Source organism: Podarcis bocagei (assembly GCF_964188305.1).
Source record: "Podarcis bocagei genome assembly, chromosome: 8".
Taxonomy (NCBI): domain Eukaryota; kingdom Metazoa; phylum Chordata; class Lepidosauria; order Squamata; family Lacertidae; genus Podarcis; species Podarcis bocagei.
Genome location: NC_138133.1, coordinates 93,394,247 through 93,412,636, shown reverse-complemented (window position 1 = coordinate 93,412,636; position 18,390 = coordinate 93,394,247). Strand labels below are relative to the sequence as shown.

At 52.1% G+C, this 18,390-nt stretch overlaps 1 protein-coding gene across 1 annotated transcript; it reads right to left on the bottom strand.

Moving 5' to 3' along the window:
* Positions 1-11: 11 nt before the first annotated feature.
* On the bottom strand, positions 12-16,841 carry LOC308593643 (uncharacterized protein; the record flags this gene model as incomplete). The annotated part of the gene is made up of 8 exons (XM_081206093.1): positions 16,265-16,841; positions 13,818-14,417; positions 12,703-12,774; positions 12,342-12,503; positions 8,792-8,958; positions 1,570-1,729; positions 146-462; positions 12-24 (listed from the first exon to the last, which is right to left on the bottom strand). The coding sequence occupies exons 2-8, from the start codon at positions 14,379-14,381 to the stop codon at positions 12-14; spliced, it is 1,455 nt and encodes a 484-aa protein (XP_081062219.1). The 5' UTR covers positions 14,382-14,417; positions 16,265-16,841.
* Positions 16,842-18,390: the final 1,549 nt, after the last annotated feature.

Below are 18,390 nucleotides of genomic sequence, written 5' to 3'. Positions count from 1 at the left end.
GCAGCACCGGCTCATTCCCAGGAGCTGCACCCCCCACCCAGCCCCAAGACCAGAGAGCCCAGGGCCCATTTCCAGGAACCTAATCCTGGAGGAGCCGTGACGCCAGAGGAGCCATTGGGGCTGCTGGAGGAAAAGTGTTTCCTGCCCCACAGCAGAGCAGGCCAAGAAGCTCCGCTGGTCTATTCGGATATCTGGCATTCGGTGCAGCCAGACTGGTGTGACCAACATTGGGCGGAGCACTGTTTGTGGGGGGCTTCCCTTCTGATGCTGCCAGCCCCCCCCCCCAGCTGCCCTGCCAGCCCTGCTCCCCCACAGGGTCATCTCTTTAGGGTGGGTGTTTCTGGGGAGCCCCAAAGTCACTGCCGTCCCCCACTTGCCTATCACCATCTCCAGAAGCCGCTGCCCGTGCTCCAGTGCCCGTTCCAGGTCAGCCGTCTTGGACCGGATTTCCTCACAGAGGTCCTGGAGGGAGACAGAAGCAGGCGGAATTGGTGCAGAGAGACCCCCTCCTTCACATGGAAACTGCCCCCTCCAGCTGAGGCCAAGAGGCGACTGAAGCGGCTCTGCTGGTCCTGTGAGGTCTGGAGAGCCTCAGCTTCCTGGAGCACAAATCCCTCCTGCCTGCCCCATGCCCACTGCAGTGGGGCACTTGGAAGGAGGGGGCTCAGGAACAGGGTGGGCATGAAGGGGGTGAGGAAGCCACTCTTCCAGGGGTCAAGGGGTGGGGGGCTTCTGTCCTCACCATGCCTTCCTCCACCCACCTCCAGTTTACATCTTGCTGCTGCCCGGATCCTTGCAGAAATGCTTCTGTGTCTGTTTGCAAAAGGGGAGTTTGTGGGTCTCCTTGGGACATGGTCACAGACGTGCACTCTGGGGGAAAGCCAAACCCCACTTCTCTGACACAGACTGGCCTCCTTTTTGGATGATATAAATCTCCTCTCCAGACTCCTCATTGTGGCTGGGCTGTATAAACTCACCTTAAAACCTTGGTCACATGCAATGGCTTCTCTGTAATTTGTTTTTTATATTGAATATGCTCTGTGTATGGTTTGTGTAAACAGCCTTGGCCCAGTATACCTGAAGGAGCGTCTCCACCCCCATCATCCAGCCCGGACACTGAGGTCCAGCTCTGAGGGCCTTCTGGCGGTTCCCTCCCTGCGAGAAGTGAGGTTACAGGGAACCAGGCAGAGGGCCTTCTTGGTGGTGGTGCCTGCCCTGTGGAACGCCCTCCCATCAGATGTCAAGGAAATAAGCAACTGACTTTTAGAAGACACCTGAAGGCAGCCCTGTTTAGGGAAGTTTTTAAGGATTGATGTTTTATCACATTATTATTATTATTATTACTATTATTATTATTATTCTGTTGTGAGCTGCCGAGAGTGGCTGGGGAAACCCAGCCAGATGGGCAGGGTATAAATAAATAATTTTTATTTTTATTTTTAATTGTGGGTTTGTCTGTCCATAGCTTTATGGAAAATCAATAAAAAACCAATCAAGAAAAGACCCTGACTTGAGTCTCCTTCTCTCTTGAGGCTCCCAAGGCCACTTCCCCCTCCCAGGCCACCGTACCTGGACTTGCTGAAGGGCTCCCTGCGCCTGGCTGAGGCTCCCGTTGGCTCTCCACAGCTCAGCCAGCTTCCTCTCTGTGGAGGCCAACCAGTCCTGGAAAACATCGACAGACTCCTGGAAGGTGTGGGCTGCAGGAAGGATCCGCTCCAGGGAGCTGTGCCTGTTGGAAGAGAGAAGAGGCAGGGTGGGAAGATGTTGACGGGAAGAACCTCCAGCACCAGGCTCACGGGGCCCAGGAAGACACACAGCCCTGCGCAAAGGCTGCCTTTCGGCCACAGCAGGCAGCAAGGAGCCATGAGGACCAGCGCCATGAAAAGGCAGGTCCAGGGCTCATGGCAAGCAGGCCTCCCCCTGCCCTTGTGGCCTGGCTGGTCTGACGGATTGAGCTGCCTCCTCCTTGTGCTTCTGGCACACAGAGTCCAGAGCAGCTGAGGGAATGTGGCACAGAGAGAGGCAGTATATTGGAGCCTCTTTGCAGGGAGAAAGGCAGCAGAAAGCCCCCCCCCCCGAGGAGAAGGGAGCCAAATGCCAGGGCAGGATGGAAGAGTGGTGTTCCAGGAAGGCTCCACGTGGGGAGGCAGAAGGTGCCAAGGACTTCTGAGACTTGGCTGAGGACAGGAAGGAAGAGCTCAGGGGTGAAGCTGCTTTGGATAAGAAGTTTAACTCCAGTCCGCTTCCCAGACAAAGCGGGGGGGGGGGCTGAGCACCAGGAGAGAGCCCTCCCTCACCTCTTTGCACAAGGAAGGGGCGCTAGGCTTTGACTTGCAGCAAACGGTCCCCAGGGCTGCCTCATCCCTTTGTCATGCAATTTCACACCCACCCTCACCCACAAGGGGTGCATGTGCCCCACACCAGGCTCACAAGACTCTCACAAGAGCAAAACTGAGGGCATGTTTAGCCCTTAGCTGACCTCAGAAACCCCTCCTCTCCCAAAGTAGGACATCCTTCCTGAGCCTCCCCTCTGTGAAACTGGTTTAACAAGTATTGATAAGTTTCCAAGCAGAGGAGCAGATATCTTTGCATGAGTGAAGCAGGTCTGTGTCAACGGATTCTGGAGTCAATGTTGAAAACATGAATTCTGAGCGGGATCTGATTTACATCTGCAACCCATTTTGTGATGTATCTGTGGCATTTTTGGGGGTAGTCTTTCTGTAAAGGGGAGACGAATACTTTCTGAGGTTTTAAAAGATGCTACACACCTTTGCTTCTCAACTCCCTTGCATTTGGTTGGGGGGAGAGACTCTGTTTGCAAATGGACCAATAAAGAAAAGCCAGCCTTGTGGATTTCTAAGAGAGGAAATGGCAGGTTGACCGTCTTTCTGTTGGCTCTCTGCTGCCAGAAGATAATTACGTGGTGATGGATGGTAATCAGGTTGAAGTTCTGGCTATCAGATCACTATCAGATCAATGGTTCCTCTTCATCCTGGAGAAGAGTGACTAGTGGGGTGCCACAGGGTTCTGTCTTGGGCCCGGTCTTATTCAACATCTTTATCAACGACTTGGATGATGGACTCAAGGGCATCCTGATCAAATTTGCAGATGACACCAAACTGGGAGGGGTGGCTAACACCCCAGAGGACAGGATCACACTTCAAAATGACCTTGACAGATTAGTGAACTGGGCCAAAACAAACAAGATGAATTTTAACAGGGAGAAATGTAAAGTATTGCACTTGGGCAAAAAAAATGAGAGACACAAATACAAGATGGGTGACACCTGGCTTGAGAGCAGTACATGTGAAAAGGATCTAGGAGTCTTGGTTGACCACAAACTTGACATGAGCCAACAGTGTGACGCGGCAGCTAAAAAAGCCAATGCAATTCTGGGCCTCATCAATAGGAGTATAGCATCTAGATCAAGGGAAGTAATAGTGCCACTGTATTCTGCTCTGGTCAGACCTCACCTGGAGTACTGTGTCCAGTTCTGGGCACCACAATTCAAGAAGAACACTGACAAACTGGAACGTGTCCAGAAGAGGGTAACCAAAATGGTCAAAGGCCTGGAAACGATGCCTTATGAGGAATGGCTAAGGGAGCTGGGCATGTTTAGCCTGGAGAAGAGAAGGTTAAGGGGTGATATGATAGCCATGTTCAAATATATAAAAGGATGTCACATAGAGGAGGGAGAAAGGTTGTTTTCTGCTGCTCCAGAGAAGCGGACATGGAGCAATGGATCCAAACTACAAGAAAGAAGATTCCACCTAAACATTAGGAAGAACTTCCTGACAGTAAGAGCTGTTCGACAGTGGAATTTGCTGCCAAGGAGTGTGGTGGAGTCTCCTACTTTGGAGGTCTTTAAGCAGAGGCTTGACAACTATATGTCAGGAGTGCTCTGATGGTGTTTCCTGCTTGGCAGGGGGTTGGACTCGATGGCCCTTGTGGTCTCTTCCAACTCTATGATTCTATGATTCTATGGGATAAAGAGGGATTGAGGGAGTAACCACAAATGCTCTGGTGTTGGTGTTTGGGGACTGAGATGGGGGCTACAATGAGTCAAGGTGAGTCGAGGAACCAACACTGTGTCCAAATGCCATGTAAGAACCCTTCATGGGAATAAGATCTGCAGCCTCTCTTTGTAAAACATTTTTGGGACAAGATAATCTGTTAATTCAGAGAGATTTCACTGTCTGCTGATGAAAGATCATGACTGGAAAAATTGCAAGAGCTGCTTTCTGTCTTTAAGAAGAAGGGAAAGAAAACTGGTCAGTGAAGTGTCTAAAGCAGAGCGAAAAGCATGATTTGTGCTTGGCAATAAAGATTAAACGAACAAGGGAATTCCTTGTGTGAAAAGTCTTTAATTCTTTTTCTTCTTTCCAAAATGAATGTTGCTGGGAAACTGAAAGTTTTCTCTGTGGGAAAATATTATTGTTTTGACTGTGATCTTAAGGCAGAAATCTTAAGGTAGAGACAGGACTTATAAAGAGGCTAAGTTAATAACATCAAACACATCCAGTGTGGCAAATATACCTTTGGATATCCCAGTGACTACTGGTATTGTTCAATAGTTGATGGCTGAACAACCAAAAATGATCAGATCAGCGTTTGATGAAAGGGGGAAAGAAATGAATCAGAGAGACATGAAGTGGAAAATGGAGATGGAGAATACCTATGAAAAGCTGGCAGGACTGGATGATGATGAAACAAAATTGAAGAAAGCAGATGGTGAAATGGAAATGCCTTTTATACAAGGACGGGAGGAGAAGGGGAAGATAAAATGATCTGAATTTGGCATTGATGGAGCTCAGAAGGGGAAAAGCCTTCAGTCCTGGCTATTCTTCAGTTCTAGCAGAAAGAAAGCATTCTGAATACAACTTGGAGTGAATTCAGAGAATGATGCTACTGAATTAATTGTTCTCTCTCTGGAGAAAGGATAGGAAGAAAGGTAAATGGAAAATCCTAGAGGAAAAGAATGCTATGGTAAACACAACAGGAAATTATGGTAAACACAACAATGGAAAGGCTTTATCATGGGCAAGGATGGAATAATTTACTATTAATATGGAGGTTTGTTGGTGGGAATTATTGGAGGTAAAGTTGATATTTAAAGAAAAAACATAAGTTGATATTTACTACTACTAACAATAATTTGGGAATCCCTCTTGGACTTTTTTTGGGGAAAGGAAATGAATCATTAAAAAAAAACTTGGACCTTATGAAAAATGTTGGATTGAAGTGAAAAAGGATTTAGAAGTATGGACAAATTTGAAGTTATCATTGTTAGGCCGAATTGCTGTGATAAAAATGAATGTGTTGCCAAGGATGTTGTTTTTGTTTCAAACATTGCAAATTTTGGACAAAATGGACTGTTTCAAGAAGTGGCAGAAATATATTTCCAGATTTGTTTGGCAGGGCAAGAAGCCTCGAATAAAATTTAAGATATTAATTGATGCCAAAGAAAGAGGTGGATTTGCCCTGCCAGACCTTAAACTTTATTATGAATCAGCGGCTTTTTGCTGGCTGAGAGAATGGCTGCTTCTTGAAAACACTGAAGTGTTGGATCTAGAAGGCTTCAATAATGCATTTGGCTGGCATGCATATTTGTGGTACGATAAGGTAAAAGCACATAAAGCGTTTAAAAACCATATTGTTAGAAAAGCATTGTTTAATGTGTGGGTAAGATATAAGGATTTGTTAGAAAAGAAAACCCCAAGATGGTTGTCACCAATGGAAGCGAAGGCACAGAAAAAACTCAATATGGAGGCCAAATGGCCGAAATATTGGGAAATTCTGGAACAAGATGCAGACAGAATAAAATTGCAGAGCTTTGAAAAATTGAAAAATAAAGTGCGAGATTGGCTCCATTATTACCAAATAATGGAGGCATACAATTTGGACAAAAAAGTTGGTTTCCAGGTTGAAAAATCAAAATTGGAAACAGAATTGTTAGATCCAAAAATCAAGAATTTGTCAAGAATGTATAACTTGCTGTTGAAATGGAACACTCAGGATGAAATGGTGAATCTGCTATGATTAAATGGGCACAAGATGTTGGACATAACATAATGATGGCTGACTGGGAACAGTTATGGACTACAGGTATGAAATTCACGGCATGTAATGCCCTAAGAGAAAATTTTATGAAAATGATTTATAGGTGGTACATGACACCAGTCAAGCTTGAAAAAATTTACCATTTGCCCGACAATAAATGTTGGAAATGTAATGAGACTGAAGGTACATTCTTTCACCTTTGGTGGACATGCCCAATGATTAAGACATTCTGGGAGATGATTTATAACGAAATGAAAAAGGTATTCAAATATACCTTCCTGAAGAAACCAGAGGCCTTTCTCCTGGGCATGGTGGGCCAATTGGTGCTAAAGAAGGATAGAACCTTTTTTATGTATGCAACAACAGCAGCAAGAATACTCATCGTGAAGGGGGGGGGGGGACTTCCGGGTTAGCGCCATCGGCAATGGCGGAGTTCCTCTGACCGAGAGGAACCCGCTCCGTGAAAATCGGGTCTTGCCGCGGCGGCGAAGGCGGAGACCCTTTAAAAATCCCAGGTGGAGGAAGTCTGGGAACGTGGGATTCGGCTGACACCAGGAGCGCCTCCCCTACTCGCAGGGAAACCCTTTTTCAGGGATCCGAAGCAAAGTGGGGTGAGTGGCGCGGTGTTTTGAATCAACCGCTACTTTTACGGAGTGAAGCCGCACAGCCGCTGCCGGAGAGCGCTGACTTTTTCCTGTGGACAATTGGACTCTAAACAAGTACCCGTGAGTAGAACGGAAAATTGGATTAAGAAACATTTTAATTTGCCACTGAAACGGGAAGGTTCTAAACAGGAAGTCCGCCTCCCGTTTTTGTAAATAGATTGAAGCAAAAACTTTGCAAGCTAAAGTCTGGAAAGTCGTATATAAAGGTCTAAATTTCCTCCAGTTATTACCACCAAAACGCCTCTTGGAAGCAGGAGAAAAGGGGGGGGGTTATTGTTCAAGCCTGCAGGAGAGAGAGTAAAGAAAGATAAATTTCCACCGTCTCAAACCTGGGAACGGGGTGTCAGAGACAGAAATTTACAGGGAAGTTCATTGACTGTGAATGGAACATTTTTTGACAGATGGTTAAAAAAGAGACACAAATTGATTCCAATGTTGCCTTTTGCATTCAAAAGAAACAAAATATTTGAAAAATGAAAGTAATTTTCTTTTGTTGGTCCTGCTTTCAAAAGATGGATACAAATAGAAATTGTCTCCTCTAGAGGGAGCTGTTAAATTGTTGCTGGAGTCGATCTGGGGATTTCACAGCTGTGGAGATTAGGATCGTGGGACCAGACTCTGACCTTGAATAAAAATGTGTTTAGAAGTAGTTTTGGTGCTTGCTTTTTGCAAGACAAGCGCTTTGCTGGAGCAGATGCATGAGAAGATGGATTTGGTGACTGTTGCAGTCAAAAACTTTGGACAAACGGCGAATACCCACATAGAAACCATTCAGGAACCAACCCAGGAACCTGTTTTGACAGGGTAAGTGCAAGTGCAGAACATAATGGAGGAGGTTGCTGTTGAATCTCAAGTAACACAAATGGAGAGACCCGAGGCCTTGCAGGAGCATAAGCCGCTGTTCTTGAAGTTTGAATCTGGAGTGGACCAGGGAGGGTCTGGAGTTGTGAGGGCTCTTAATTTTGGAGGGACTTTGAAACATGCTCTTAAATACATTCTGGATTACAGTGTTGATTGTGGGGAATGGGACTGTGGGGAATGGGCTGATCTGCTGAGGGGAGATGGAGATATTTTTGGATTGGAGTCCCCCCGAGGCCTACCCCCCAATGAGAAAGGAAAGAAATTAAGAAAAAGATCAACAAAAGACAAAGTAAAGTGCAGGTATAAACAAGAAGAAGATCTGCAGAAGGGACATGGAAAAGACTTAAGAGCCTCGGACATAAGATCACCAGGTTGATGGACTAGATGGAATGGACAAGAAGGACTGACAAAACCCGAGACCAGGAAGAAGAGACGTTGGATGAAGATTGGAAGAAAGTTTTTTTAAAAAAATTTATTTTGAGAATTAGTGTAAAAAAAAAAAACGAGTTTTAGGGAAAATGTTGGAATGAAACTATTTGGCTTTAGTAGAAATGATATAAGGAGTCATGTACAAATAAGTATTAAGTTTTAAGTTTTAAGGTTTTTTATGGTAAGATAAGATTAAAATAAATTAAGGTAAATTGAATGACAGAATATAGTGAAAGATGGAAAGGATTTGCTGAGTTAATTAATAGGTTAGACCGTTAAGATAAATTATACAACAAAAATTGAGAAAGATGGAAAGAATTTGCTGAAACAATGAATTAAATTAGAATACAAAAAGGGAGGTGTGAGGAGGTCGATGAAACAAGTAAATGTAAGATAATGATATGGAATATTGGATGTGTGTTTTAATGTTATTGTTCTTTTTTGCTGTATTGTTGTATTGGTTTTTATGGGTTTTTTATGTATTGTAATGTATGTTTTGTCAATTTTGTTGTTGTTGTTTTTTCCTTCTTTTTTCTGTAATTCTTAAACTTGTGAGTGAGGGGAGAATTGCACCAATGCCCCCCCCCCCATGTATAACACCTTGGGTTGCCCCTGTTTTGCCCTTTCACACTGCCCTCCCCATCAGACCCGGAACTGCTTTCCTGAACGCCTCTCTCCCTTCCTTCAAATCTCTCCTCCAAACCCATATTTTCTAGGGTGCCTTTGGCACAACCCCTGAGCCCCCACCAAGGCGCCCTCCCCCTCTAGGGACTCACCTGGCTTCTGCTCCCTGGATTAGCGTCTGCCACTTCTCCTGGAGGTTGGCAAGGCCTCCGTCCCTTCCGTGCCCGTCTGTGGTGCCAGGGGGCTCAGAGGGTGCCCGTCTCTCCTGCAGGAGGCCCTCCACATGGGACCTGCGCTCGTCCAGAAGGCGCCTTAGAAGCTGTTTGGGGTCAGAGAAGGCAGAGGGTGATGCCAAGCTCCCCTCACGGACACGCTCCAAGGGGGAGGACAACCGAGTCGGGCACCGCCTTGGGTGCAGCAACACCCAGCGCAGCGCCCTGGCAAAAGAAGCTGGCCTGCTCCACTCCGGGGGCCAGGAGGAACTTTTTCATTTCATAAGAACCCGGATCAGTCCAAAGAAGACCCATCAAGCCAATTTTGCTTTGTTTCCATCAGCCTGGTATTTAGGGGTAGACTGCCTCTGAACAGGAATTTCCACCTGGCTTCCATGGGAAAGGCTGGTTTTGAGAAGAGATTCAGGGGCACCAGGGTGGTCTCTTTGGGGAAGAGGTTCTTGGCATCAGGAGCAGTGAGGGATGAAAGGCAGCAAGTGGGAAGTGGACGGAGAGACGTTTCTCTCCCTCTTGTGTAATACTTGACCTCAAGGGGGTCACCCAGTGCAGCTGAATAGTGGGGAATTCAGGACAGACAAAAGAAAGTCCTCCTCCACCCTCCGCACAGTCGAATGACCGAATCTGCTCCTTCAAGGTCCAGTGATGACCAGCAACTCCGGAGGGCATGAGGGGGCCTCAGTGGCTGACCCTGTGTCCCTTCTGGCATCCCGCTTCGGAGAACAGGGTTCCCCCAACACTTACTTAATTCTGTCAATTATTTTGTGGCACAGCCCTTGTGCTTTACAGTTAGCTCTTCCAACACTTTTAAGTAATAACAAATTATTAAATTGTACATTCTAACCTCTCCAGCTTTATCACATAAGAAAAGTAGACCCCTCTCTCTGAGCTTTGCTTCTTGCAATGAGAATGCAGAGGGCAAGAGGGGTGCAGAGCCCCCCAGAAGACTTTGCCCGTGGGACCCCCTCCTCCTCCTTACAAGGCAGGCAGCGGCAGACCCCAAACTGGGCACAGGGACTGGGCAGCTCAGAGGCTGGTAATCCCATGCTGCCAAGTGTGGCTGCTCCCAAGATGGCCAAGTCAGATGTGGGAAGGTGATGCCTATCTCTCTGGAAGTGCCCAGGGGCCAGAGAGAGACTCCCAGGCCAGGCCAGCCACGCCCCCCTCCTCCCCAAACGCAGGGGAACGAGCTTCTACTTACGCTGTTCATTTAAAAGAGAGAGCCGAAGGCTCCTCTGGGGTGGGGTTTACTTTCTATTCTCCTTCCACAGCCCCAGAGGAAACGCTGAGGCCAACTTACAAAAGTGCCCTGCTTTTCACAGTCATAGAAATGTGATGTAGGAAGCCCCCCCTCCAAGGGTCCTCTATGCCAACCCCCAGCAATGCAGGGATCTTGGCTAAAATGGTTACACCAATGCCATCATAGCCACGACCCCCACCAGATTCACGTCCATAAAGGCATCTAGAGGCATCTAATCCACAAAGTACCACATCACATACACCACCCCAAAAAGAGTGCAGGGAACCCCCTAATAAACATCACACCTTGCAGAAATGTCAGATTTAAGGGGTCAAACTGACATAACCCCCAATGTCAAAATTGGTGCACCACAGCGCCCCCTCATGGCCAGGCTTGGGAAAGAGCAGGCAATATCACTTGTTTTATGAGTGGGACTGTCGGCTGGCAAATGTAACAACTTGCACAGCAGCATCAACTGACCCTGTTTTGCTAAGAAAATGAAATGCATTGTAAAAAGATTTGTAAGTGATTCATTCTGTTAAATAAACTTGCTAAATCGCACACTGCGGCCATAATCCCTGGATCCAGTTACAGATAATCCCTGGAGAGTGAGATGGTTTAGGCAGAGACTCCACCCAGGAAGTGTCAAACAGGGTTTCTCCAAGACAATAACTGTCTCAGTCACAGAAACTGATAAGCTCCCTTGTGATGTTTGCCAGGCTGCCTGGTGAATAGAAGGTGTCCCTTCTGCCAGTCTCCCAAACTGCCACCGGATTGGAACTTGCCAAAACTGAAATATCAAGGCCAAATGTAAATTCTCACGCAGAATGTGTGAGACCAGCAATTCACAAAACGCCTCGGTGGACATGGTGTAATTTTGACCCGTTTGACCAGTTGTAACTCCTCCTAATTTTGTGATGCACCTTTGATGTTTTGTCCATGATCCACTGGCATCTTAGGGGTGGGGTTTCTCACTGCTGGGTGGGAAATTACAGAACACCCTTGGGGGGGGGGGTTCCTCCTTTCCTGTGTGTTGACTCTCTGTCCCGACAAATAACCTATCAAAGGCACAAGACCTGCTTTGCTTTTTGCCTGCTTCTCTTCTCTCTCTTTTTCCTGCACTGACAGGGGAACTGAGCATCCAGCTAAGCCCAGGGTTTCCCTGGGGTTTCACAACAGAATCAGAGCAAGTGGCAAGCAGGTTTTCTGCATGTTGCTGTTTGCTCTGATTCAGGGGTTAAACGTGAATTTTCCTGGGGGAAACAGTGGGACCAAAAAACAACAACAAAAACCCAACAACCCTTCGACCCAGGAGTGGAAAGCTCAGACCTGAGCCTAGAAAGTGTGGAATCGAGGCAAGTGTGGGTGAGCCTTCTCTCTTCTCCACTTCAGGCTGAATTGTGCCCAGCTCCCTCCCTCCCTCTCTCCCTCCCTCCTCATGATTCTTCATTTTGAAATAAAAAAAATAAGGTCTTACGTATATAATAAAGGTTCATAAATGTACCAAGCAAAAACGTACATAAATATATAAACCACATGTCTGGGGCAGTGCAGAGGAGCAGCCATGAAGCCATTTTGACTCCCAAACTGACCAGGTGTTTTCTCTGCAAAGTCAAATGGAAAAGCCTCCCCGTTGTCTTATCCTTCACAAATCCTGTCTTAAGGGTATGAATAGGGCGTGAGCCTGTGACCTGGCTCAGGAACTAAGTATTTATCATTACAAAAGACTGGCCAGGCTCCCCAGGGTATCCAGTCAAGTAAGCATTAACAGGTAACCTGCCAGACAGGAGGTAAACAACTCAGATTTCTGGTAAACAACGCACTCAGATTTCTGCTGTAGACCACCCCTTTCTGTGATGTAGGTATGATGGTTCCGGGGGTGGTCTTGGACTCCAAAGCGGGCAATTTAAAATGTCAATATACCTGGGTTCTGGGTCCTCCTTCTCCTGCGTGTGAAGGGGGCACCCTGTTGCAACAGTTCAACAAAGATCAGGCTTACCAGCTGCTTTGCTTCTCAATGTTCTCTGGTTGGCCTCTGTTATTTTCTCTGACGGATGGGGAACCTACAAAGGACTCTATAAGGGCTCTTGTGTCCCCATAAGGGAATAAGGGCAGATTTTCGTTTATTAGTTTCCAGGCCCTTTATCATCATGGGAACCCTCCTCTGCTCCCCAAGGCCTGGCACCCCATGGTGTGTGACGACACCCCCACGCTGCCTGCGCAAGAGCTCACCTTCTGCTCCTGCAGCTGCGCCTTCACCACTTTGGCTTCGGAGGAAGGGGGCTTCTGGTTGGCCATGAGCTCCTCCATGTCGCTGACCCAAGAGAGAAGCTTCCTCAGAGTCACCTGGGCCTGCTCTGCGCCCCACACCTCTCCTAGGAAGGCAGCAGCTGCCTGGGGGAGGGAAGGAGGGAGAAGCTCAGAGTGAGGCCAGCAGCAGCTCTGTTTGGGGGAGCCCCAGCCCCACAGCAAAAGCCTCCTGGCACCTGGTGGGAGCATGGAGGTGGGGAGGCAGACTTGCATGACCCCAGCCCCACCTCCTCCTCCTCCAGCCCCCTACCCTGCCCTAGAGCATGACTGAGCAGGCCCTTACCTTGCTGCTGGGGCTGCTCCACGGCTCCAGGGGGTCCCCCTGGCCAGCAGGCCAGCTCTGGCTGTTCTGGAGCTGCGGGAGAAAAGCAGCCACAGGGCAGAGGCTTTGCACCCTCAGACTCAGGAGGGAGGGAGGGGGCTGCAGCACACACACACACACACACACACACACACACACACACACACACGGGAGCAGGAGGCTCAGGCCAGCACTTCCAGGAGGGCTCAGCTTCAGGGCACCAGCACGTTGGCATGGGGGGTGTCTCCCTCCACAGAACGGCCTTGGCTGCCTGGCTCAGAGGGTGGCCTTCTGGATACGCAGGGAAGGAGAAGTGCGTGGCGCCTGGGGTGGCTCTGCTGGGGCCCTGCATGCCGAGCTGGATCCAGCCGCCTTCCTGCTGATACAACAGACTGTCTCCCAGAGCCCCCACCCACCCAGTGCTGCCCCCAGGCAGCTTCTGACAACCTGAGCCTCCTCACCAAGAGATTGGGAAATGGCCCCAAAGTGCATGCGCCTGGGAGGGGTGTGGGGCAGAAGAACAGAGGGGCAGCACTGATGCTGCCATCAGCTGGCCTCACTGCAGGCACCAACCTATTGGGCAGCAGAGCGACCGGCTCCAACTTACCCCCGCGCTGAGCCGCTCATTTTCCTCACTGGTAAAAAAACAGCTGTAGAGACATGATCTTATCTCTGTTATCCACAAAACCACCTTGTAAGGTGGACCAGCCTCATTCTATGAACGTAAGAACCGAAGTGGAATCTGCAGGATCAGGCCCCATCTAGCCCAGGATCCTGTTCTTGCAGTGGCCAAACAGATGCCCCAATGGGAAGCCAGCTAGTGGGATCTGAGTGCGAGAGACCTCTCCCCTCCTGCAGTCTCCAGCAACAGGGATTCGGTAGCACTGGCGCCTCTCTGTGTGTCACAGGTGCCCCCCCCCAAATTCCTCCCGGGGCCAAAGTGGGATCCGGACTAGGAGCCTCCCAGTTTCCGGCCCACTTTCCCAGCCCCCCCCCCCCAGTGCCAAGACGTGGAGCAGCAAAGGGAGTGAAAGCAACGCATGTGTACGTGGGGAGGAATGGGGGCGTCCTGGGCTCCCCCTGCCCCGTCTATTAACCTCTGGCAGGGCTCCTCCTGCGCACTCCGTGAGCACCTTGACCCGCCTGGTGACGGTGGGCTCTTTGCTCCGGTCGCCCCCGGGGTACTCGGTCACCTCCACGATCTCAGTCACAACGGTCTCGGTCACCTCCGTCACCTCCGTCACCTCGGTGGTGGTGAGGGGCTTCCAGACCCAGCCGCTCCCGTGCGCCAGCCCCCGGGGGGGACTCCAGGCAGCCCCCGCCACCGCCGCTGCCGCCTCCAGCTGGGCCTTGAGGGGGTTGCTGCAGCTGAGGGCCCCCCCGTTCTGCACCTTGACGTCCATGTTGTTCTGCTTGGGGAGGGGGCTGCCCTGCTGGCTCTTGCTGGGGCCCCCCAGCGTCGCCACGCTCCAGCCATTCTCGATCACCCGGGGGCTGAGTGGAGGCTTCTCCGGGGGGCCCCCGTGGCCCCCTGCGTTGTTCCTCCTGGAGGGGCGCCCGGACGCCAGGCCCAGGTCCTTGAGGTAGGAGTCCTTCAGGAAGTCGTCCGGCTTCTGGTTTTTCTCCCCCAGGCAGCTGGGTCTGCCCCCCGCGTTGCCCATGGCTGGTGGCTGAGGAGACAGTGCTCAGAGCCCTGCCTGAAACAGAGGAGGAGGAGGAGGAGCAGGAGTAGGAGAAGCCACCTTGCCTGCCCGCGAGCGAGTGGGAGGCCCAGGATGGCGCCCACAGCAGGCACCATGCCCATCATCAGGGGTTCCATTTTCAGTCCACAGAGCCACCCAAAAAGTCTTCCAGAATCTTCTTTCTCAGTGCTGCTCAATCTGTTGGTGAATTCCCATAGGCCCCTCACTCACTCCAGTTCTCCTTCAAGAATTAACATTACAACTTATCCAACTACAGGTCTAAGGAAATTAAAGGAAAACTATGTATAGAGGTTCATTCCTCCTCTCTGCTCTCCAGCTATCTGGGCAGAGTAATGGCCAGACACATTATCTCTTTTACAGCCTGTCTACTAAAGTAGTCCATTACTAGGGAAACTGTTGCTAGAGGGGAAAGTTGTTGCTATGGGCAAAAGTAGGCAAGCATCATTTCAAGCCTATTTTTGGACCCCCTCAAGACCCAGGCCAAAAGTCCAAGCCCAACAGGACCTCTGATACCGAAAGGAAGTGGGGACCATAGCCAGACCTCTCCGGGGTTGGACTAGAGGACCCTTTGGGTCCCCCAACTCTTCAGTTCTGTGATTGCACTACATTTACACCCAGACTTTCCTCCAAAGGAGCCCAGGGCATCAAACGTGCAAATGCTGCAATACCACAAACAGAAATCGCCTCCCTAATCTCTGGGAACCAGGAAACACTTGAGGAGATTAAGCGCTTGTGTATTTGGATGAGCCCAGCCAGAAATTAAGCCCAGCGTTTAGGAGGAGCCCAGAAGGTGTCAGCCACTCCTGGGCTTGCTGGGGAACAGGAACGTGGTTCTTGCTGGCGGGGAGGCCTCCTCTCGAGGAAGGTGGCTTCCACCCAGGGGGGCTGCACCCATCCTGCCTGCACCCCTGCCCTTCTGGCTCAAGGGAGGCTTGGCCTCTGGGGTCCCAAAGAGAATAAAAGCCACAGGCCGGGAGGCAGAGCCTGAAGGGTGTTTGTCCAAAGCACCCAAGGGTGACTGGGGCTGAAACTCAGTCGCTTATATGGCCTGGGGTAGCAGGGAAGGAAGCTGGCGATGGAGGAGCTGCTCCAGGCAGCCGAGCCCTTAGGGGGCCACTCAGCATCTCCTCTGTGGCACAGACCTCCCCAGAGCCAGGGCTCCATCCCAGCGTCCCGATGCAAATGAGGGGGAAGCCAGCGAGACAGACGGACCAGCAGCTGCTGCTAACGGCCGCCTCCTTGCCGGGACCCTGCGCTTAAACCTGGGCAAGCTGGAGCCCAGCGGAAGGAGAAGCCATCTGTCCGCAGAGCCCCCCTGACAAAAGCCTCTAGAGGGGGGCGGTCCAGGGACAAGCAGGGCGTCCGGGGAGCCATCCATCAAGCGGCCCCAGACAGGTGGCTGCCCACAGCCCACCCATCACCCCCCGCCTGACAAGGCCATGCTGGCCAGGAGGAGAGAGCGTCCTTGGCAAAGGCGCCACCTGGGGCCACCAGTCGCACCCACCCACCGGCCACCTGCCATTGGAGGAGTCTCAGAATGATGGCAGAGCAGCCCCCCCCCGGCCATGCCACTGACGGGACCCCTTCTACCTGCTTGCTCCACTGGGGGAAAGGGGAGCAGAGGGACAGGGGGCAGGAGGGGGAGCCCACAGCTCCGCTCCCCCAAGCCTGCTCTTCTGCTGAGCCCACCCGCCAGGTGCCACCAGCCCCTCTGCCCTCCACCTCAAAAACCCTGCTTCCATTTGGCCTCTTTCTGGTCTGGGCCCCAACTTTCCTGTCGGAGGGGCAAGAAGGGATGAGTGACAGGCCCTCAGGCTGCCCCGCGCGGCTGGCGTGGTTACCTTCATGGCGTGGCACGGAAGCTCCCCGCAAGGCTGGCGGCAGCTCTGCCACGCGGTCGGTGGCGGGCCAAGGGCACGGCGGCTGCCTCCGCTTCTGCCTTCAGGGGCTCCTCGGCCGCTGCCCCCAGGACGGATGGAGAGGAGCCGTCGGAAGCCCCCGGCGGTGGGGGGACTTGGGCTGAAGTTCCATCGGGAGAGGAGGGCCGGTGCTGCCGGTGTGTCTGGCCCAGGGTCCGGCGTGTCATGCAGGGAGGAGGCCTTCTCTGGAGCAGCTGCTGGAGGCCAGCTTGGTGGCGGGCGCCCGGCGGCAGCGTGGAGCCCCCTTTGCCCCCTCTCCCAGGGCTCTCCTGGTAGCTGTCAGTCCAGGCCGGAGAAGAAGGATGGATGGAGGGATTGCAGGATGGATGGGGGGGGCCCTCCCAAGGAGAACTGGCACACGAGGAGGGAGAAGAAGGCACCTCCCAGGAAGCCCCGTGGATCTGGGCCCAGAAGAGCCCCACCAGCAGAGGCAGACTGCCCTGGGGAAATGGAGGCGAGCCCCTCTGGCTGCCTGGCTGCCGCAGAGACCCTCCCTCGCTGCCCCCCACCCCCCACCCTCTGCCCCGCTGACCCCCTCAGCACGCTCAGGCTAATACAATAAGCCCTCTCGCATTAACTCTTTGCTCGCTGCAAGACAATCGCCGTTACTGGGGAAACGCAACAGGGCTCCCAACTATCCCGGAGCCGGTGGGGGAGGGGGCAGGCGCCTTTGCCACGGAGGAGGAGGAGGAGAGAGAGGAGCTTTTCCCAGAGGAACAGCCCCCCACCAGCAGGACCCCCCCTCACTCGGGTCCAGCCAGTGTCGCCATTGCAGCCCCAAGAGCCTGGGGGGGGGATGCTCAGGGGTCCTGGGCAGCTGGTCCTCCGGGGGGCCGGCCTGGGACCCCTCCTGGCTTGTGGGCCTGATGCTTAACTCAAGGGCAAGTCGGGCAAAGTTGGGGGAAGAGAAAGAAGGAAGCCCCTCCGTCCTCCAAAATGAGCCCCCTACACCTCAGTGGGCTGACTCTGGAGCCCACAAGTGAAAGAGAAACTCTGTGTGAACAGAAGGGGGGGGGTCAAACCCTCTGGAGAGCAGGAGGAAAGGGAGAGGTTCCTTCCGAGCTGGGGGGGGGGCTGTAGCTCTGACCTCCCCCGCGGTGCAGGTGGCACAAAGCTCTGCTTCTGCCCTGGCTGCCAATGCCCCCCCCAGCTTGGAACCCACTTTGGGGTGGAGGGAAGCCCCACTTTCTCCTTCCTGGTTGCCCCCCAGAGCCACAGGGAGGGAGGGTGGGTGCAGCCGGGGGTGGCATCCTCACCTGGCATGCATGGGTGGGCAGCTGCCAGGCTCCTAGCGCTCTCATGGGGCCCACGGCTGGCACCTGCCCTGGGCCAGCTTTCCGTGTCCTCTGTGGCACAGGGGCGGCTGGCATTCCCATTCCCCACAAGGCTCTTGAGTGCCACTACTTTTGTGTGGGAAATTGCGATGGCAGGACTGCTGCCCGCTCCGCCAGCTTCTCCGAGAGCTGTGCCATGGCTGCTGCTGCCCACCTCCCCCAGAGTCTGCCAGGGCCATCGCAGCAGGGAGGCCCAGTGGCGGGCATGATGCCCCTTGGCCACCCACGGAAGGGGCTGCGTGTAGTGCCCAGAGCCAGGGTAAGCTGAGGAGCAGGGATGCTGCTCCAAAGGAGCATCGTTGGGTCTTGGGGGTCTCTCTGCACAGCCTCTCAGGCGCCCATGGCACAAGTCCCATCGTGCCCAGAGGGCAAAGAACGAGCGCACACTTTCAAGGAAACGGGTCACCCTGCAAAGCAACGACCAGGCTGACGGGCCCTGGTTCTGTCTCTCTCCACAGTGCCCCCCTCCACATGCTTGGTCTGGAATCCCCCCTCCCACCGCAATCAATAAATCAGTAAAATGCCCCAAACTGCAGCCTCATTCGAGACTCCGCCAGACCTTTTAAAAACTGGTCCGGAGCCCCCCCCCCCTCCAGGCTGACCTGGTGCCCCCTTGTGGCGCATCTGGGGTGATTTGTGCTCAGGAGGGCAAGTTCTGTGTCCTGGGATGGTTTGGCTTCTACTGCGCGGCAGGGCAAGAGCGCCCCCTCCAGG